This window comes from Epinephelus lanceolatus, chromosome 10 (genome assembly GCF_041903045.1).
Source record: "Epinephelus lanceolatus isolate andai-2023 chromosome 10, ASM4190304v1, whole genome shotgun sequence".
NCBI classification, from domain to species: Eukaryota; Metazoa; Chordata; class Actinopteri; order Perciformes; family Serranidae; genus Epinephelus; species Epinephelus lanceolatus.
This window is the reverse complement of record NC_135743.1, coordinates 8,683,002-8,703,316: the sequence shown is the minus strand read 5'-3', so window position 1 is coordinate 8,703,316 and position 20,315 is coordinate 8,683,002. Positions and strand designations below refer to the sequence as shown.

The window sequence follows — 20,315 nt, the reverse complement described above, 5'->3', positions numbered from 1 at the left end:
GTATCTGTTACACAATAATGTGCAAATGTAATGTATCTGTGGTTTGTGCAAATGTACAACGCTCACATTTTTCCTGGCAATTGGGTTGGAAGAGGATGATATGAATTCAGGGACAGCTTTATCAGTGACACCATAATCTGAGTATAAGGCTGTTTTCCTTCCTAAAAATGGACTTTCTCAGTTTCCAGTGATAAGGAGTGATGTGTCCACACATCCCTGTGAGACAAAATAAACCCTTTCTTCTAATCTCTTATTTACTGGCACTGCACTTCTCAATCTATACACTATTATTCTGATACAACAGTGGTCCTTGTGAAATCGATTACAAGACTTCATAACTTGTAAAAGCTTTTGTTGCTGCTGAAACTTATCTCGTGGATCATGTTTGTAAAGTAGTGATGTAGACATGTTAAATTCTTATTAGACTCACTGCATGTTGTAATGTAAAAGATGAATGGTTTGAAGCCTAACAGAGGCCCCATGTGTCTGTGAACTTCAGTGAGAAAAACTTTTCTTTCTCCAACACCAGCTGTTCAATCCCACGCCACTCTGTGACTCTGTAAATGATTCAACCTGATACGAGTAGTCTATTTTGGAATTGACTGGGAAGCTATAAGAGCCCAGAGCCTCAACCCCTGGTACTTGTTAGTTGGCATTTCAGAGTGAAACACTGACTCACTGCTGTCAATATGGCAAGTCTTTTCACCGTTGTGGCCATGCTGGCCGTGTTGTCCAGTGGGCTCTGTGAGGAAAAAACCTTTCTGCAGCGAGCTGGTGCCGCCTTTAACAACAGAGCGTACAGCTCTCTGCTCACTGTGAATAATGGAGAGCAGTTTGGAAACTGGACCTGGCCTGAGATGTGTCCTGACAAGTTCTTTGCTGTTGGATTCAGTCTCAGGGTAAAGACACTGACTCTTTCACGTATTACGAATTTCTGCAGCGAGACAAAGAGAAAAACTAACACAAACAACAGGCAGATATTAAAAAGAGAGATGTTAAGTCACACATTCATAGCTCCAATGCATTTATTTCTGCTTGTAAACAGGCAGGTGTTAGCAGCAGTCAGATCAATCAGGTATCTTCTAAAGTTGCAATCTTTATTCCCTCCTTGTGTTACTATTCCTCCACTGAAGAATGGCAACAACACTGACAGGTAAACGGCATTAAACCCATTTAATTTTGCTGAAGCCTCATATTAATTTCAGCTGAAGTTGAGAACGCATTTTTGCATTTGCAGTGTGGATTTTGTCCACCATTGTATATTCACAACCAACAAAGAGAGGAGGAAAAATTACAGAAACCACAAATTATTTCAATGTGAAAATATGAATAAATCTGAGTATAGTTTGTGTAATTTGAAAACCTGTGAACCTATCGTTTAAGGTTTCTTAGAGGGGTTTAATATCTGAAGCTCCAGCTGCAGAAACACACAATCTTGACAGACCTGAGAATACAGCATCTGCAAAATAATCCTTTATACATGTATGTGTGACAACTCTCAGTCGCTGAGATGAACTCTGAATGGAAAAAGCCTTGTGTTGTCTCAAACACACACCTCTCTGCATAGATGACAAACACTCTGCACAATCTATATTTTCACTTGACGTGAATGTCACGACAGATTCGCTTCACCGAAATAAGATAACAAGCTGGTTTGTGCAGAGCTGCTTCTGGGAACTCTTTTCTGTTTCCTCAGGTGGAGCCTAACCAGTACGGGGCAGATGACACCGCCCTGAATGGGATCCGCCTCATCTGTGCCAAAGATGGGAACCGAAGCTTCCTGTACTCCATTGAATCCCACACTGGCTAGTGAGTGGCTCACAGTGATACCACTTAATCCTTATGAGGGAGACTTTAGAAAGGGCTCATAACCAGAGGTGGGAAATGTTAGTGTTCTGCAAGTCACTAGTCACAAGTCTTAAGTCTTGGCAGGTCTCAAGTCAGGTCCCAAGTCCTGAACTTTGAGTTTCAAGTCCTTAACAAGTCGTAACTGGCTTGTCATCAAATGTAACGCCATTTTAACAGCAAAGTAAGAACATATAAAATTGTATTTAATTGCTTATTAAAACAAGTTGGAGGTTGCATCTCCATCTGTAACTCCTGACCTGCATGTTTTGCATACAGCAATTCGGTTTTCATTGTTATTAGACCATCTATTTAACCATCATAACACACAATAACCATTAATAAAGCCAACAGTTGGGCAACACGTGGTGCAGTGGTTAGCATTGGGTGCCTGCTTCCGGCTGCCTCCCACAGTCCAAAGACATGCAGGTTAACTGGTGACACAAAATTGTCCATAGGTGTGAATGTGAGTGTGAATGGTTGTCTGTCTCTATGTGTCAGCCCTGTGACAGCCTGGTGACCCCAACGGGATAAGCAGTTACGGCAAAAAAATGAATGAATGAAAATCATAAGTTACAACTGCCCTTGCTTTAAAACTGAGTGGCTGTTTAAGGCCAGATACATTTTTCATTGATCTTATGTTTCCTCCAAAATCTAGGCCTCAATATGCCGCAGCTGATCACATGAGTTTTCTTTTGAGGAGCCAGTATTCAGTAGGAGGGACTCTAATGTTAGACAGCAATGAACACATCAATAGAAATGCTTTCCTTTGCCCCCTCTGAGCGCGTCTCCCACTTATGCTGAAATGTTTTTATTGAAGTCTTTAAACATGCAGCTGTTTGTTGCTGTGGCCAGATCTGTCTGGTGTAAGAGATCCTTGATCTCAGTGGGACTAACCTGGCTGTTCTATAAAGGTTAAATTAGAATTATATAAATAAAGTAGACACTTTGAAAGCAGCAGGAAGCTGCCGACTGGCAGTTTCCCATCATGTTCAGAGGGGAAATGAAAGCGCCGCTTCTGCCAGGATTGCAAATTAGGTGTTCAGATGTTGAAATGTCTTGACTTCCCTCCAGTGTTTCCAGCCCTCATTTTGGATCTCAGCCTGATTTTTTCCCCTGTCATAATTCTCTTGTATTTTCTCCACCCCTGTCCAGCTTCGGTGACTGGTCCCACCCCCAGTACTGCCCCAGTGGTATGCTCACCTCTTTCCAGCTCCGCGTGGAGCCCCATCAGGGTCTGTTCGGTGATGACACGGCTGTCAACAACATCAAGTTCCGCTGCAGCAGCAACCCGACGCTGGAGGGGCGTGGCATGGACTGGGGAGAGTACGGCCACTGGAGCCAGGAGTGTCAGGACGGAGGAATCTGCGGCATCGAGACGAAGATGGAGGAATACCAGTACGGCCTGGACGACTCCACCCTCAATGATGTGCGCTTCCACTGCTGTGCCAAGCCTCAGCAGGTAGGACAGAGGATTATATAATAGAAACCAAAACACAAAAGTGGTTGAGGGGTTAAAACTACAGTTGGTAACTTTTAATAAAAATACATTCTTGTTAAATATAATGAAACTGTCACTATAGCCTGACAGGAGTACATGAGACAGGAAATCCATGAAAAACATCATATTCCTCTGCCTCCTAGTAGTGCTGCTAATGGCATTTGCAAGAATCTACCCTAAAATAGATTATCTTAGATTATTTTAGGGTAGATTATTATTATTATTATTATTATCTAGCCCTAAGACCTTACCTTAAAGGGAAATTTCGGTTTATTTCAACCTGTCTCCTATCGTCCTAAATTTGTTTCAAGTGACTAGTGACATAAAAATAATAGTTAGCATATTAGCCGTTAGCCTAGATACAGCCGGGATGCATAGCAGCGTCAGACCTGTTAAAACATAAGTGAACGGGCATCCCTTCAAGTGCAAAGTTAGTCCACTAAACAAGCTTTTTTTCCACAAAGACCGCCTCATATCGTTAGGATAAATGTCAGAGAACATATAGAAAACGACATGTAAACGTGTTGTCTTACCTTACCGGTGTGCTGCCATGTTTGTTTACCATCTAGCTCTGCTTTACAAAGCGCGGCCGAAATATATCTCGCCAGCTCTAGATAAAGCCCAGCTGGATACTAACGTTACTCCAGGTGGAGGTGTCTCGTCCTCGGTCATATCCAGACCTTGAAAATAAGGCTGTAACCGGTCCCATTCCTTGCAACAGAGGCATTCCTCTTCTGTGGGCACTGGGGCACAGCATTCACAGGTACACCACCAATCTCCAGAGCTATGCAGCCTTGCAGCAGCCATTCCTCCTCTCTAACGTTACCTGTTGCACCTCTCTCTCTCTCCTCCTCCGTTCTTCAATTTCACGAAGTTCTTCGTCAGTGTATTCTGGCTCAAATAAATAAGGGCGGCCATCAAACTCTGCAAAATCAAATTCCTCCTCCACAAAGTCGAAGTCTGGCAAAAAGTCAGCCATTATTCTATAAATCTTTCATAAAATAAATGAATGAACTTTTCAGGCAACTGTCCGGTTCTGCCTTCCAGCTGTTGCTGCTTGTTCAGGCACGGTATGAGATCGCTGCTTGTTCTTGCGATATTTCGGCCACGCTTTGGAAAGCAGAGCTAGATGGTAAACAAACATGGCAGCACACCGGTAAGGTAAGACAACACGTTTACATGTCGTTTTCTATATGTTCTCTGACATTTATCCTAACGATATGAGGCGGTCTTTGTGGAAAAAAAGCTTGTTTAGTGGACTAACTTTGCACTTGAAGGGATGCCCGTTCACTTACGTTTTAACAGGTCTGACGCTACTATGCACCCCATCTGTATCTAGGCTAATGGCTAACATGCTAACTATTATTTTTATGTCACTAGTCACTTGAAACAAGTTTAGGACAATAGGATATGGGTTGAAATAAATCGAAATTTCCCTTTAACACTCACCTGTCTCAAAATCCAGCAGACAATTTTCCACCTATTTTCTATGAGCACTTAAAACTTTGAGGACCTCTAGTCCATGTTGGCTTAAAGGTCCAGTGTGTAGGATTTAGGGGGAATATATTGGCAGAAATTGAATATAATATTAATTCATTATCCTGTCATTCATTTATTGGTCAGAGGGTGGCTGGAGCCTATCCCATCTGTCATTGAGTGAGAGGCAGGGTACATCCTGGATAGGTTGCCAGACTATCACAGGGCTGACACATAAGACCCTTTTACACTGCCTGTTCAAGGCAGGAATATCATGCTGTTATTCCGCCTTGCTTTTCTGTATGAGGGGTACAATTGCAGAATGGGGGGACAGAGTTGTCTTGCCTCTGAGGTAGTAACTGCACTGAAACAATGTCTCTATAAATGGTAAAGCTGGCAGGATGGGATCATGGGCAGCATGACTGTGATGTTTTGACGACATATTATGCATCCAACCCACTGTGGGAGATTTTAAAAGTAGCTGATAGCAGTTAGAGGCTAACTCAAAGAAGAAGAACAACAGCTGAAAATGTCCACAAATTGGGAAAACAATAAGGTCCGGGAGCTTCTTACCCTCTGAGCAGAGGAACTGGATCAGCCACTATATGACAGAGACAGTAAATCATTGTTATTGCCATGTTACGCCTTTGCTATTGTTTACAAAGCACTGCCGATCCGTTTGTTCATTGTTACATGTCGCGCCTGTCATGCCTCTTTAGATTTGGTGATGATGGCATGCTATCTGAAATCACACATTGGAGTGGCATGATGACGTCATTGTTTTGTTCTGTGTAAAAAATACAAAGGTGGTGTAAAGAAGGGACTTCATAGCAGTCCTGTAGCACAACAGATGACCATTCAAGTGCACATTTACACCTGAAGGAAATTTAGAGTCATCAGTGAACCAAACTCATGTCTTTGGACTGTGGGAGGAAGCTGGAGAACCAGGAGAAAACCCACACTGACATGTAAGCTCCACACAGAGAGGGCCCAAAGGGCTGGTGGATTTGAACCCAGAGCCCTCTTGCTCTGAGGCAACAGTGCTAACCACTGCAGCACCATGCCACCTGGAAGCTAACATCAACAACTATATTTATATTAGTGTAGAATTGCCTGAAACTGGGAATCAGTGTGTTTTTGTTGTCTTATAATGAGCCATTTATATCTACATACAGAGCGGGGCCTTTTCCATGGAATTCTACAGTAGCCCTTAACGGACAAACCAAACACTGGCTTTAGATAGTGCCATTTGTGTTTTTGCATCAGCCCTCATAGTTCTCCTACACCCCTGCACACGAGAGAAGTTTCATTTGGTTACAGTCTGCTACCTCACCACTAGATGCCAGTAAATCCTGCACACTAGACCTTTAAAGGTACTGAACGGCTTCTAAATGGACCATTAGGTGAGCTTGTTTTGTAATTTGGGATGTACAGTTTAGGTGTGTTTGGTAATATTTGAATGTGTAAGAAGTTTGCAGGGAGACTACATCTATTTTGTCTATACATTCATGTGACAACTATTCATTGATGGTTATGTGTTTTATTGACAGTGATCAGCAACATCGAGCAGACCTGAATCCAGCCCGTCTCCGTCACCCTGAACTCAAAGATGACAAACAATAAAAAGCTCATCTGAATCGCTGCTGTCTCTGCCATGATCTTCCAGAACCTGAAAGTCTCGATGTGTGTGTGGTGTCAGTTTCTTCCTTTTTAAAATCTCAAACATGACCGAGATCAGAGTTTAGCAGCAGTCTACAATAAACTGCCAGTTATTTGTCAAAACATCCCGCTCTCTAAATAAAGTCGAGTGTCACCTTCAGCAGGAAAAACAGAAAGATTAAGCAGTGCCGCTTCAAATCGAGCCCTCGACTGAAGAGCCTCTTTTTACATCATGTCACCCCCTCATCACCTCTCATCAGCATGAGAGCGGCATGTTTTCATATCCTGTCTAATGAGCCAATGAGCTCACAGCAAAGTCATAATAAGCATGAACACAAAACAGAGCCGCTGACACAGGCGTTTCCCAGAATTCCTGCTGGAACTTAGGTAATTAAGAAATGACAAGAGAGGGGATATTAATTAATTTACAGTTTAAGGCCTGACAAAGGTTGATAAGACGCCGATTGGCACACACAGAGGTAATTGTGTTAATTAATCGGTGAGTAGTTAATCTGCTAACACAGAGTGTGTGCGGAGGGTTTGGGAGGGAACTCGAGGACGTTATCAAACACTGCGGTAATGGTTTTCAGAAGATTTTGCAAGTCGAGGCAAAGTGATTATAGTCTTTAACACACAGCTACAGAGTGCCTCTCTGTTATAGTAATAAACTCAAACTGACCTCATATCTAAGTTCAAAGTGTACTTATTGGAGTTAGTCGTCAAGTGCACTTGTTGGTCTTCTTGGAAGAACGGATATGCTAATATCAGCAGGAGGAGGGCTGACTATGAAACAGCTGCATGAGGCGCTCATTTCAAGTGAACAATGTAAATACAGCTCTATCCATCATTTGTTTTGTCTAAAAAATACACACAAATGCCGTCTGAAGTTCTGAGAGCTCAGTGTGTCATCTTCAAAAGGCTTATTTTGCCTGAATAACAAACCTCAGTGACTCACTGCTGTGTGACAGTCATTAAAAAACACATGCTGTGCAGCCAAACTAACGTCTGGCACCATATCAGATTTTCATTATATGATTATTGTGGCCCAAAGAATTCACAGTAGTGAAATTATTGCAACATCTTTATAAAATTAGAAAATGATAATATTATTATCAGTCAAATTCATCTTTAATTTTGTCTATTGTGCGTTTTATCTCTTTTTTTGTAAATGAATTACACTCTTATACGATATTGGGGAGGTGGAGAGGGAGACAAAGTGGGAATGGAAAGATACAGATATGATTTAAGAGGCGTTGGATTATTTACATGATATGATCATATGTGTATTATTAACATGACATTAGTATTTCTTTTTGCCAATATCATGGCTGTCATCAGTACCTGTATATTGTGACACCCCTGGTTGAAACCCACAGAACTTTAAATTGTAGCAGAGATCTGAAAGTTTCCAAAAATATCAGCAATGTTGGGCTGAAATTTAGGGAAATGTATATAAAATAATGCACAAGACATCTGGAATATATTTACTTAACAAAACATAAAAACATGGAGACTATGGTTTGGATATACAGATATATAGAAACATAATCTAGTCCAAATAGCAGTTGGAACAAGCTGATACATTAAAAATACAATACTGTCGGATAGTGTGGAATTACAAATTTATGACCCCTGTTTGTACCACGGTTTGTTTAATCTGAGTCTCAAGCCTACCTCAAAATAACCCTGATGGCGTCACAGTGATATTATCTGGGTTATTTTCATTATACAGCTGTTTTATTTCTCAGGCCTAGAAGTACTCTTCATCTCATTAAAACTCACCTTAAGGTGTGGAGATGGGTCACAAATTACATTCACTGTTACTACTGTAACAAAGGCTTTTTGTGTGTCCTGAGCATACTATTTATCTCATGTATTGTACTTTGCTACTTTTAAAATCACATCTGTTTCAGAGTACAGTCAAAAGTCACATGAAAACATCCTGATAAACTGAGACTGGGACAGAATACAGTATAATAAAGAATTAAGTTTGCAGTCTGCAGGATTTAGTGGCATCTAGCGGTGAGGTAGAGAATTAGGGCCAGTATTTGGTTTGTCCATTCTGGGCTACTGTAGATTAACATGGGGTACTCTGTGGAAGAGGACCCGCTCCATGAAGAAAACAACTCATTCTAAGGTAACAAAAACAACAATTATTAGCTTCAAGTAATAAAAAACATAGTCATAAGTATTAAATATATCATTTCTCCCACTAGATGCCTCTAAATATGAACGCACCACCCGGCCAAACCCAATTTAAACTCACCCAGACTCTGCCAGTTGCATGCTGAGTGTGGCTAACATGCTAAATGCTAACATGCTAACAGTGTTGCCAACTTAGCGACTTTGTCGCTATATTTAGCGACTTTTCAGACCCCTCTAGCGACTCTTTTTCAAAAAAGCGACTAGCGACAAATCTAGCAACTTTTTCTGATGTTATTGAAGACTTCTGGAGACTCTGTTGTGAGAGCACGTATCATTCTTAGTCTTCTCAACGGGCAGCGAATGCTGCCGTGAGCTCCTCTCTCGCCCCAAAGCACTCACAGATGGCCCAGTCCTCCCTCCCAGCAGCAGTCAGAGCAGGAGACGTTAACCCCTCCACGTCCAGACTGCAAGTGAATCGCACATGCGCGGAACCGCCTCTGGCTGATCTATCGCTCTGATCCCGACCTGGTTTACAGTCAGGGCGGGATGTAAATGTAAAATTTTCTTTGTCTAATATAAATCACTGAAAAAAGGTTCATTTGTAGTTGTAAACATATTCAGGGTGTTTTACTCAGTTTTTGTCTCTCCCACGATGTTATTCCTCTCTCCTACAGCATCCATTACAATTACATGCATATGGACAATTATGCAAATTAGGCGATGACGTCATTTAGCGAGTTCTAGCGACTTTTAGGACAGCCAATAGCTACTTTTCTTACTGAGGAGTTGGCAACAGTGCATGCTAATGCCTTCAGTTAGTTAGTTACAGCCAGATGATTATAAACTAATATAAACATATTAGTACTAAATTTTTTTTCTTACAATAGATACCCCCCTACATCCCAGCACCACCCAGCCAGCACACTAAGTGACCCAAATCAAACTCACCCACACGTTGCCAGGTGCATGCTGGGTGTGGCTAACATGCTAAATGCTAACATGCTAATGCCTTCAGTTAGGTAGTTTCAGCCAGGTGATTATAAACTGATGAAAATATAGTTATGACATATGTATATTTTTTTCTCACAATAGATATCCCTAAATCCCAGCACCACCCAGTGGGCACACTAAGTGACCCAAATCAAACTCATCCACACGTTGCCAGGTGCATGCTGGGTGTGGCTAACATGCTAAATGCTAACACGCTAATGCCTTTAGTTAGATAGTTTCAACCAGGTGATTATAAATTGATGAAAACATAGTTATTAGTAATATATACATATATACATATGTATATTTTTTTCTCACAATAGATATCCCCAAATCCTAGCACCACCTGGTGGGCACACTAAGTGACCCAAATCAATCTCACTCACACATTGCCAGGTGCATGCTGGGTGTGGCTAACATGCTAATGTTCATACGCTAATGATGGAACTTTTGTCGTCATTGAGAGGTGTGTGAGGCCTTTCTGCTGCCAGTAATCCCTGCTGTGGCTGCAGAGCTAATTCAACGACACAGAGTGAACTGAATTTTTTTATGGACTGAGAATAAAGGAGCAGAGGCGTTTAACTGGACTGAGGAGGACTTCATGGTGCACAAGACGTTCAGACAGGTGAGTACAACAAGCTAATGTTGCACCTGTATAGAAGAGTACGCAAAGGAGCACTGCTTTGCTCAGAAGCTAGTATTGTGTGTGTGTTTGTGCAGAAACTGTACAGTCATGTGTGTGTTTGTGGCTGCAGCTGCTGTGGAGTTTACAGTAGCCTACATGATAATGTTGTCTGCATTGGTGATGTTTAATTGTGCTGTTGGTTGAGTAAGTGGCAGGTTGTGCAAGTCATGATGCACTCCTTGTGGTGTGTCATTTTACACTTTATTTATTGGCCAGTTTAATGTAATTGTTTAAGTTTGGTCTGTTTTCTGGTTAAATCTAGCAAGGCTTCACTGAGGAAGGTGGTTTTATATTCATTATAATAATAATGATAATTAGTTGTGTGCTCAGTCTGCAAATGTCGCTAAAGAAACAGGATTTATGTCTGTGTTTGGACACAAGGACAGACTTACTCTTTTACAGACTTTATTTTGATCTCTCCATTCAGAGGAAAAGGTGCAGAGTTACAGTTTACTTGTCTCTGTTCAGGTGTGGGAATTTTAAGTGAGTGACACATCACATTATCCTACATTACTTCCTGTTTAAATGGATGTGTTATTGGTGCTTTGATGTCATTTTAAAAAGTTTAAAATCAATTCTTGAATCATTTTGTTAAACATTTCACAAGTAATAGCTGGCTATCAACTGTTATTTGATATTAGCAAATAAAAACAAATGTTAATGTCATGATAAGAGTGAAAACACCTTATAGAAGCTACGGTGCACAGATATAAATACAGGTGTGCCTTGCTCTTTGGTGTGCTTTGGGCACAAAAGTTTGAAAACGACTGTCTCAGTGAATATCTTAATATCTTAAGAGTGCTCATCATCTCTCAAATTCATTGTATTAATGAGGGAGGCTTTGTTGATTTCCAGCTGAGTAGAATAATACGGCGGGCCAAGAGAGAAGCAAATGCTATGGCATTATTCTGATGGGCAGATGAGTACTTGTCTTAAAAGAAGCTAGTTGTACTTTTACTTGAGACAGTGAACCCCTGGGCACAGATATGTTCCCACACAGAGGCAGGACTCTCAGACTTTGTGGTGGTTTTCAGCACATTTCAGTTCAGATAGCTTTATTTATCCCAGAAGGGCAATTCAGTTTTACAATTTACCCCAACCACACGCAAACTCAAAGGCAGAAACACGCAGCAACCAACGGTAGTGATATGTCAGAGATCGATACATGGGCAAAAGATGATGCACACTGGTACTTCATGTGATCCCCTGCATACTGATGCACAAGAGAACCAGGCAAAGAATAATGATTTATATGCATCAATACATAGATCAGTAAATAAACGTTATAGTGCATTGCACACTAACTTAACTGAATGTATGGGCATCCCAGCCATGTGAAGAAAAACAGACAAGGAGTGAATCAACTATGAGGTTACGATATAAGGCAATCATGTTTTGCATCTCTTTGTAGTTGTTATGCATACTTTTGTGGTTTTGTGTCTCTTTGAGGTAATTTAGTGTCTTTTTTGGGCATTTTGTGTGTCTGTAGTTATTTTGTGTCTCTTCGCGGTTCCTTTGCATCTCTTTGTTGTCTTTTTTTGTCCGTTTGTGGTCAGTTTGAGTCTCTTCCTAGCTGAGACGAATTAATTTGATATTTGACATTTTGCGAGTGGAGGCCAGTGGGCCCGTTCAGTAATCCATTCCTGCTTGAGTATAATATTGATCCATCCTGCCTTTACTGTATGTGCAAATCAGGGGGAGTACCCCTTAAGGGGAATAAAAGGGAAAACCTGGATATTGAGCATTCATTAACCCGAAGGGATTTAGTTTTTAAATGCCATTAAAGCAAGCTGCAAATTGTCTCTTTGGAGAAGCTGGAACCAACAAATGTTTGTCATTTTTATTGAATGAATTAGAGATTAGGCATTAGGAATAACAATAATTGAGGATTAATTTTCTGTTGATCAAATACTCGACCAACTTGCTCATCATTTCAGCTCTAGCGAGGAGGGTGTGTCTGCAGACCTGGAGACTGCAGATTCAGACCTGCAGATCTGGACCCGCAGTTCTGGACACCTTGTATTTCGCGACAGCGCCCTCTATTTCATTGGAAGCCAACATACTATTACAACTATTAAATATGGCCGACGACGATCCGAGTGTGAATCATATTATTTGTTTAAACTATTTTGTTGACTTGAATTAGAGAGCGAACTTCATGTTTTACAGTGATACGTTTAAAATGATATGACTGTCTTTACCACGATAGTCTGAAAGGCACATCAAATATGGGTTAAAGTAGTAGGTAATAGTTTAGCTTGTTAGCAATGAACTGTTTGACCTGCACATTTTGTTTCATGAAACCGAAGCGCGATGACGAATAATTTTAGCATGTGCTTTAAATTAAACATGAATAAATGTTTAAAGCAATGAAGTGGATGATATGAGAAAAACGTGTATAGGCTTACGTTTTCATACAAGCATGAAACTGTTTACATATTGGCAATTAGTGTACTTTATGCTAAAAGTTAATTTTGTATTCATGTATATCATGTAATACACCTTTATTTTTTTAATATATTTTTTCCTTTATTATTCATAATAGTATATATCACGTGTGTTTATATCACTACATTGATATTACTCTATAGCATATATTTAGAGATTTTGTGGATAGAAATTAAGCTCATCCAGCGCAGATGATCAGAAATGTATTTTTGTCTATTATTAGGTTTTGGCCTTGTTTATGTGTGTAAAACGGTTGAAAAATCTTAACTTTGAATAATTAGGGACTCTCTTTTTAAGGTGCACATAACAATCCAGAAAGGGGAAACCACAGTGAAGTGGAGGAGTTTTGTGGAGGATCGAAAGGCAGATGAGGAAGGAAGGGGCACTATTGTTAATATGTTGATATAATAATGTATTTGCTGTGCTCCAGAATCTTCAGTATTTCAGTGTAGACTGTGATAGGTATTTAATTTTTTTTAAGTGTTTCTGTTTTCAATTTTGTGATATGTTTGATTTCCTTTTTTTCTTTGCAGATCTCCCTGATGTGTGATGTAACCACTGCACACAATAAAACATTTCAAACCATTTAAGTATTTCACAGCCTTTGTTTCAAATTCCCACAACAAAAGTGAGCACTGGACACCCAAGACCAGACATTTCCTATTATATGTTGTAGCGGGTTTGATCAATGCAGTGCAAGTTTTTGGCGTGCTAGCCAGAGCAGTCTGATGAATATTAAGAAATAAAGAACTAAAATAGTTGGATCAAACCATACAGAACAACCAGCAAACAATAATGATGCAGAACAGCACCCAGGCATAAGTCAACAATTAAATCTTGGTATTTTTATTCGGGTGTAATAAAATTTTAAAATTGTAAATTGTAATAAAGCATTAAAAGTCCAACTTCTTTCAAACAGTGGTGTTTGGGTGAGACGCTGATTTAGTTGCAGTTATACAGCTGTCCAGTAGGGGACAAAAAACAAGGGGTCTAGAACTGCAGGTCCAGAATTGCGGGTCTGAATCTGCAGTCTCCGGGTCTGCAGAGACATACTATTGGCTCTAGCAGCAGTCCTTTGTACTTTGTATTTTATGGCACACTGGGCCTCAGACAGCCACTAGATGGCAGTGCTGCTTCAAGGGGAACTTAAACCCACATCTCACCAGAAACAATGACTTTTATGACAAACATCTTATATTGATTTTATGGGTGTAATGAATTCTGAATCAATCAATTCAATGTTGACCACCTGGTCCAGCCATGCAGCTCCACCTCTTAGTGAACCACAAAGGCCCTCTGGGCACAAAGGCCTAAAACCTGCATTGAATCAAAATCAAACCCGGTCTGAATGCAGTTATGGCATCCTGCACCACAATCATGAAAACAACATTTCTTCAACTCTCAGAAGGTACTTCATTATTCAAGAGACGCAGAAACCTCAGCGAGTTGTTGTGCTGCATTACCTCTGGGTCCTGGAGTGGAACCTCAAGGATGTTACGCCCCGGGTCATAAGTCTAATGTCCAAACCACGGGCTCTGTGTGTTTCTGACCAGCTTAGTGGCTCACCAGCGGTCCCCAATCTGCCTCAAGAGCAATTAACGCCTCCTGTAGTGAACAGAATGGATGTGGTGTTGGTTTTGGTTGCAGGCAAGCCCTCCTCTTAATGACCTTAAGCTCCCCTGGGCTCCGAGCTCATGACTTATAGATCATGCCGGCTGTGTTGACTCAACTGTAAATATACTTCTGTTCATAAAACACTGTAGGGTTATTATCATGGCTGCCGGCCTTGGTTTTTATGTGAAATATTGATGCATGAGAGACAGTTTTGGGGCTGAATGGCATTGTTTTGATGTAAGGGCGAGATGAATGGTATTGTTGCGGCGTTTGAGTGTAATAACTATAAAGTTGATCTATTCTAAGGTCTCCACAGTAATGAAGGTAATAACCAGATGGAGCGGATTTATAAAAAAAAAAAGGTTTTCTCATTCTGTATTTTCACTGTGCTTAGTGGGCTGAAGTTGTCATTTCATCTTTCAGTTATATTTCTCCAAGGACATCACGGACTGTCCTTGTGCACAGCTGGAACAGAACATTTGTAAGAACATGTATTTGTTGGTTAATGAAACAGAGATAGCTTGAGCACTGACCTGACCTCCTTCTGTCCATTCTCAAGGTTGCAGGTAAAGCTCTACAACTCGAATCAGCTCTTTCTTGAAGTGTATTTCTTTATAATCTCAGTCTGTATCTTGTGAGTATCTGATAGGCTGGAGAGGCAGCTTTGTGGTCAGTTCTGTATAGAGAATCAAAATGAATGTGAAATCTTTGAATGTGCAGGTAATTCTTGTTTCCTACGCTGTGACTTTGCTATGTAGCAAACCAAATAATAAATACCCCCGAATAAAAAATACATATTTTTCATTTTACATGTAATGCTATCTATTTATCTAGATTGTTTTGGTTTTAGTTGCCGAGTGTTGGAGATATCGGCCATGGAGATGTCTACCTTCTCTCCAATATAATGGAACTAGATGGCACTTGGTTTGTGGTGTTCAAAGCGGCAAAAAATATATCTTTGAAAAACTCATTATTACTCAAAATAATCCACAGATCTTGTTGTGAGCAGTTTCATGTAGGAACTATTGTCCTTCTACAGAACTCCACCTACTCAGAAGGAAGTGTGCATCTACTCATGGACAAGAGGCTTGTACTCACGATGGCATGAGGTGTAAACATTAATGGTGTCCTCCTTGGCTAAGCTGTAGCATTAGGCCCGTTTCCACCACAGGAACTTCGGGATAATTTTACGGGGCCGGGGCCGTTGGTGCGTGTCTCCACCACAGGAACCACCCCCGAAGGACAGAGTTCCGGAACTTTTACGGGGGCTAAACAAGTCCCTGCCTCGGGTACTCAGAATGGCCCAGAGAGAGTCCTGACTGGGGCTTGGGGATTACTTGGTGCTGATTGGATATACTCAAGGCAGGATATGACGTTTTGTAATTACTGTGGTTATCGTAGATTAGCTGGGCTAACCGTTAGCTGTTAGCTGTTAGCGGTGTCTGTAACTCAATATACGGTTTGTGAAAAAAAAAATTTTTCCAGCAGATATCTTAGTTACAACATGATTGAGCTAGCAAAGCAGTTTTGTGTTGCTATGTGTGGTATTTATTCAGTTTTGGGAAATCACGATGTTTAGAAAGCATCAGTGGCTGCAGCTGACAGGGACAGCTAACAGCAGCAGCAAAGCTAACATCAGGACGTCATCTGTTAAAAGCCTCCCATTGTCGGATATGACATGAAACTACTCCAGTTAGCTCAATCATGTTGTAACTAAGACATCCACTGGAATTTTTTTTTTTTCACGGACTGTTTATTGCGTTAATACAGACACCGCTAACGGCTAACGGCTAACAGCTAACTACGTCCCTGCGCCCCTACGTCGCCCCGGTCAAAATGGTCGCGCAACAATTACGTCACATCTAGAGCCCGGTAATTTTACAGGAACCTTTCTCCTACTCCCCTCTCTCAGTGGAGACACAGCGGTTGAGAGGGCCGGGCGAGAGGATGTTCCTGTAGTAGTTCCTGCCCCCCAAATAGTACCAGGAAGTTCTTCAGTGGAAACGGGCCTATTAGATAGCTCTGTGATGCTAGGTGAGCTAGCAGTAGATGCACTCTTCCTTCTGCGCAGTGGTGGGTGTCGAAAGAAAATAGTTCCTCCATGAAACTGCTCACAAGATCTGGAGTAACCAGGTCATGATTTCTGTAAAGAGACTTGGCTTTGAGTTTTTCAGATGTATTTTTTTTTTTGGCGCTTTGAGCACCACAAGCTGAGTGCCATCTAGTTCCATTATATTCTAGAGAAGGCGGACATCTCTACAGCCAATATCTGCAACACTCGGCAACTCAAACCAAAGCAATCTAGATTGGTAAACAGCACTACAGGTAAGAGAAAAAATGTATTTTTGATTTTGGGGTGGACTGTCTCTTCAAAGCTGACATGACACCTGTAGGAAAACTTGTGTGTTAAAGGTGTTGCTCATAGTGTGGACTGCAGTTCCCTCAGCTCTATGGTGCATTTTAGTGTCTTTGAACTCGTTGTTTTGGTTTTTCATGGCCTCATTTTTGGGTACAACACTCTATAAACCCACTGTGCACAACCTGCTCAGCAACAAACAGTAGACAGACAAAATTAGTGACTAGCTGGTGAAGAAAATGGAGCATTTCACAGCTGAAGAGCCAAATGTTCCCCTTAAGATTTAGTGGAGACCAAAAATAGCACTAATACAAGAGTGAATATTGGACTAACACTCATCAGGTGGCCTGAAAAATGAATGAGAAACAATGGTAATGCTGCTCGGTATCTACTGGTTATGTAAATAAGGAATTGTTGGCTAAAAATGTTTGGCATATCAACTTAAAAGGTGATATTAATTGTCCTATATGTGTAGATGTAGGAGGTAGTGTTTTATTTTTATGTTCATGTGTATGAGTATTTGGTGCTTTGATTACCACAAGCTGAGTGCCATCTATTCCATTATATTAGAGAGAAGGAAGACATCTCTATGGTGGATTTCTCCAACATTTAGCAACTCACACCAAAACAATTTACACTGATAATTATAGAGGAAAAATATGCATTTTTAGATATGGGGTGAGATATCTCTTAAAATTACTTTGACTTCACCCCTGATTGTGGCAGGTATGCATCTGTGTACATTTTTCTCCTCACACTGGAAGAAAATAACAACATTAATGAGTTCATCTGGAGCTAAACTATAAAAAAGCTTTGCGCTTGAGCATCTATGTTTCTTTTAATAGCAGCTGCCTCAGCAAACAGAAGCCGTATTCCCTTTGACACAAAAGAAGCAAAGACGCATGTACACATTAAATATAAATCATTTTATAATATACAAATTGTACAGATGTCATGAACAATAGGAATGTGGACATACTCAGGATAGCAAAGATAAAGAATACTTCTTCTTCCTTGATAGCAAACACTGCTATGCAAGTGACAACAGCACATGATCAAAGATACTCAACATTCAAGATGGCAGCCGAGGTGATAAAAAAACATCAGAGACAAAAAAAAACTAAGAATACATTTTCCAGAGGCTGTGAGCAAGCTAAAGTGACAACACAGGTTAAAAAAAAAATGACGGCATCCTATTGTATCATGTTCTGTCATTTCTACTCTGCCCATTTCACATCATAGTAGCACACAGGAAATGAACCATTACGTTTTATTTTTCTTTACAGCGTTACCAAGAACGATTGCACCAGCGCCACTACTGAGGCTCAGAGACAATTATGCTGATAGAAGACAGGAAACTGTTTATTACCTCTTTTTTTTAACACAAATAAGCAGAGAGCTGCAAATGTATATTTAAGTCTAACATTAGTCAAAGGTCTCCTTCTTTTCACGGACGGCTAAGTTAACATGGTTCAGCATCATTTAACTGATGGAGTGTGAGATCTTGCCTCGCTTTTCTCTCCCTGTCTGTTTTTTTTTCTTTCTCGTCTCACCAGATTAAAAAAATCTCAATTACCCACAGTCCCTGGGGTGTATGCATGTCAGAGGTGAGACTGCACTGCCACCAATCAGCCCTTATCAGGGAGAGACGGGGCCCCGAAGGCCGCGGCCTCAGGTAGGATGGGCGGATACTGGACTGGTTGTAACTTTTGTCAAGGTTACGATCATCCTCGCTCGTGGATGTCTGACCGGAATGTAGTGAGTCTAAAAAACACAGTCGTGTCACATGAGATCACCTCGCAGCTTAACTGATTTTCCAAACTCTGCTCTTTTCGATAAAGTGGAATATGATGAGTCTGTTTCCACAGGACGCCAAAGGGGAATAAATGTCACAGTTTCAGATTAAAAAACAAAAAAAAGGGAGAAAGGTGGGAATACTGAAACAAATTCATATTCATAATACAGATAGATGACAGTTAAAATGTTTATCTCGACGCTGGGGAAAATGAAGAAATTGATTAAATCTGACAAAATAAGTTGACCGAGATTCAGTGGGGATATTTCTCAAATATTCATAATGATCTCGTCAGCTATCAGAAGGCGTCTTTTGGTATTGCCTTTCATAATTCATATTTGTCACATTCTGACAAACGTGTGAAAGTGACAGCTGAGTCTCCTCCGCTCCCCAGCAGCTCTGATGCAAGAGGGAGCATGAAATATTTCTTGAATACAATAAGTGCTTATTAAAGCTCAAACAGCCAAAAGCTAAAAGCAGCCGAGAGAATGAAGTTTAAACAAAAAAAGAAAAGAAAACACCACAGAGAATATTATGATATGACTTCATAATTCAATATTATCAGAGTGGTTATTTTGTCATGTGCTCGTGCAAACTCCTGTGTACAGCTGTGGAAAATCCATTCTGGCTCAAATATGACCCTTGACCTTGTCTGCCATTAGCGATCACGCTCACGGGTCTGGACTCCGTCATAGTGGAGGGCGAGAGGACAAGGAGCATATGTTCCTGGGGGTCACGCACGCGGCGACCCCCTCGGTTTAAAACCAACAACAGCCCTCGGGAGGTAGCTCAAAGCGTCAGTCAGAAATACATTTTAGCAAGCTTTAGCAGAACAGCAGAGGCAACACAAAGCCCACAGTAAAACCTCTTGACTCCAAAACAGAACATTCACAATAATAATAAAAAAAATTGTCTTAAAAATAACTCAGAACATATTACCTTCATATAGACAAACACTTTTATCCCCTCACTCTGACTTCCAGTAATAAAACGGGGGAACAACAGCTTCAAAATACCAACACTGACTGTAGCAAATCTTTCCTGTTTGACTATAACAAACATATAACACTTAAATCACCATTGTGCCTCTAAAGGACATATCTAAAAGCAGATCGTGGGCCATTTACAGTATAATAATAAGGCTAAGCTGGTCACAGTTTTTATATTCTACTCTACACAAAAACACTTGCCATTTTACATTGAAAAGAATCTCAGCGGCGGGTGGATTAATTAAGGAGAGCACTTATTCAGCATAATCGATCTTACTTGTGTGTAATTGAAGAGTTTCATCTCCAAAAAGGAGACGTTTGTCTTGACCAAAGTATCATCATCTATTCTCATAAAACAAAAGATCCAAATTATGACAAATGACAGTCTGTGTGGAGCAGGACAGCAGGTAGTTTAAGTTCTTGATTAGCCGAACATTTTAATAAATAGGTTTTCTGACATATTTCGTAATGACGTGTGTGTGTAATTTATTTGCAAAATTTTTAACACAAACTCTTCCTCCTCAGTGCAAAAATGATTCCCCATGACATCACCGGTAAATCTGAAGGCTATTTGCTTGACATGTTGAGGTGTTCCGCTGTCAATACATCCCCCAATAAGTGACCCCCATTATAAATGCATGATTCCTGACAGATACCCCACTGACAAAACCCATTAGTGAGCTAATGAGAGCTCTGCACCGTGAACGTCGCCACCTTCCTCCCTCCCGTTCACCTCCCCCCATCCCCCCTTTTTAAAATGGAAAGCTACACGATGCCGTGAAACAGCACATTATGACTCGGTTATTGTCAGA

The 20,315-nt window shown here is 40.7% G+C and overlaps 1 protein-coding gene across 1 annotated transcript; it reads left to right on the top strand.

Annotated features, from left to right (window-relative positions):
• The first annotated feature begins 632 nt into the window (after positions 1-632).
• On the top strand, positions 633-6,459 carry LOC117266332 (vitelline membrane outer layer protein 1 homolog). Its single transcript, XM_078171401.1, has 4 exons — positions 633-899; positions 1,697-1,809; positions 3,001-3,307; positions 6,373-6,459. Exons 1-4 carry the CDS (start codon positions 690-692, stop codon positions 6,373-6,375), a joined length of 633 nt encoding a protein of 210 aa, XP_078027527.1. The 5' UTR covers positions 633-689; the 3' UTR covers positions 6,376-6,459.
• Positions 6,460-20,315: the final 13,856 nt, after the last annotated feature.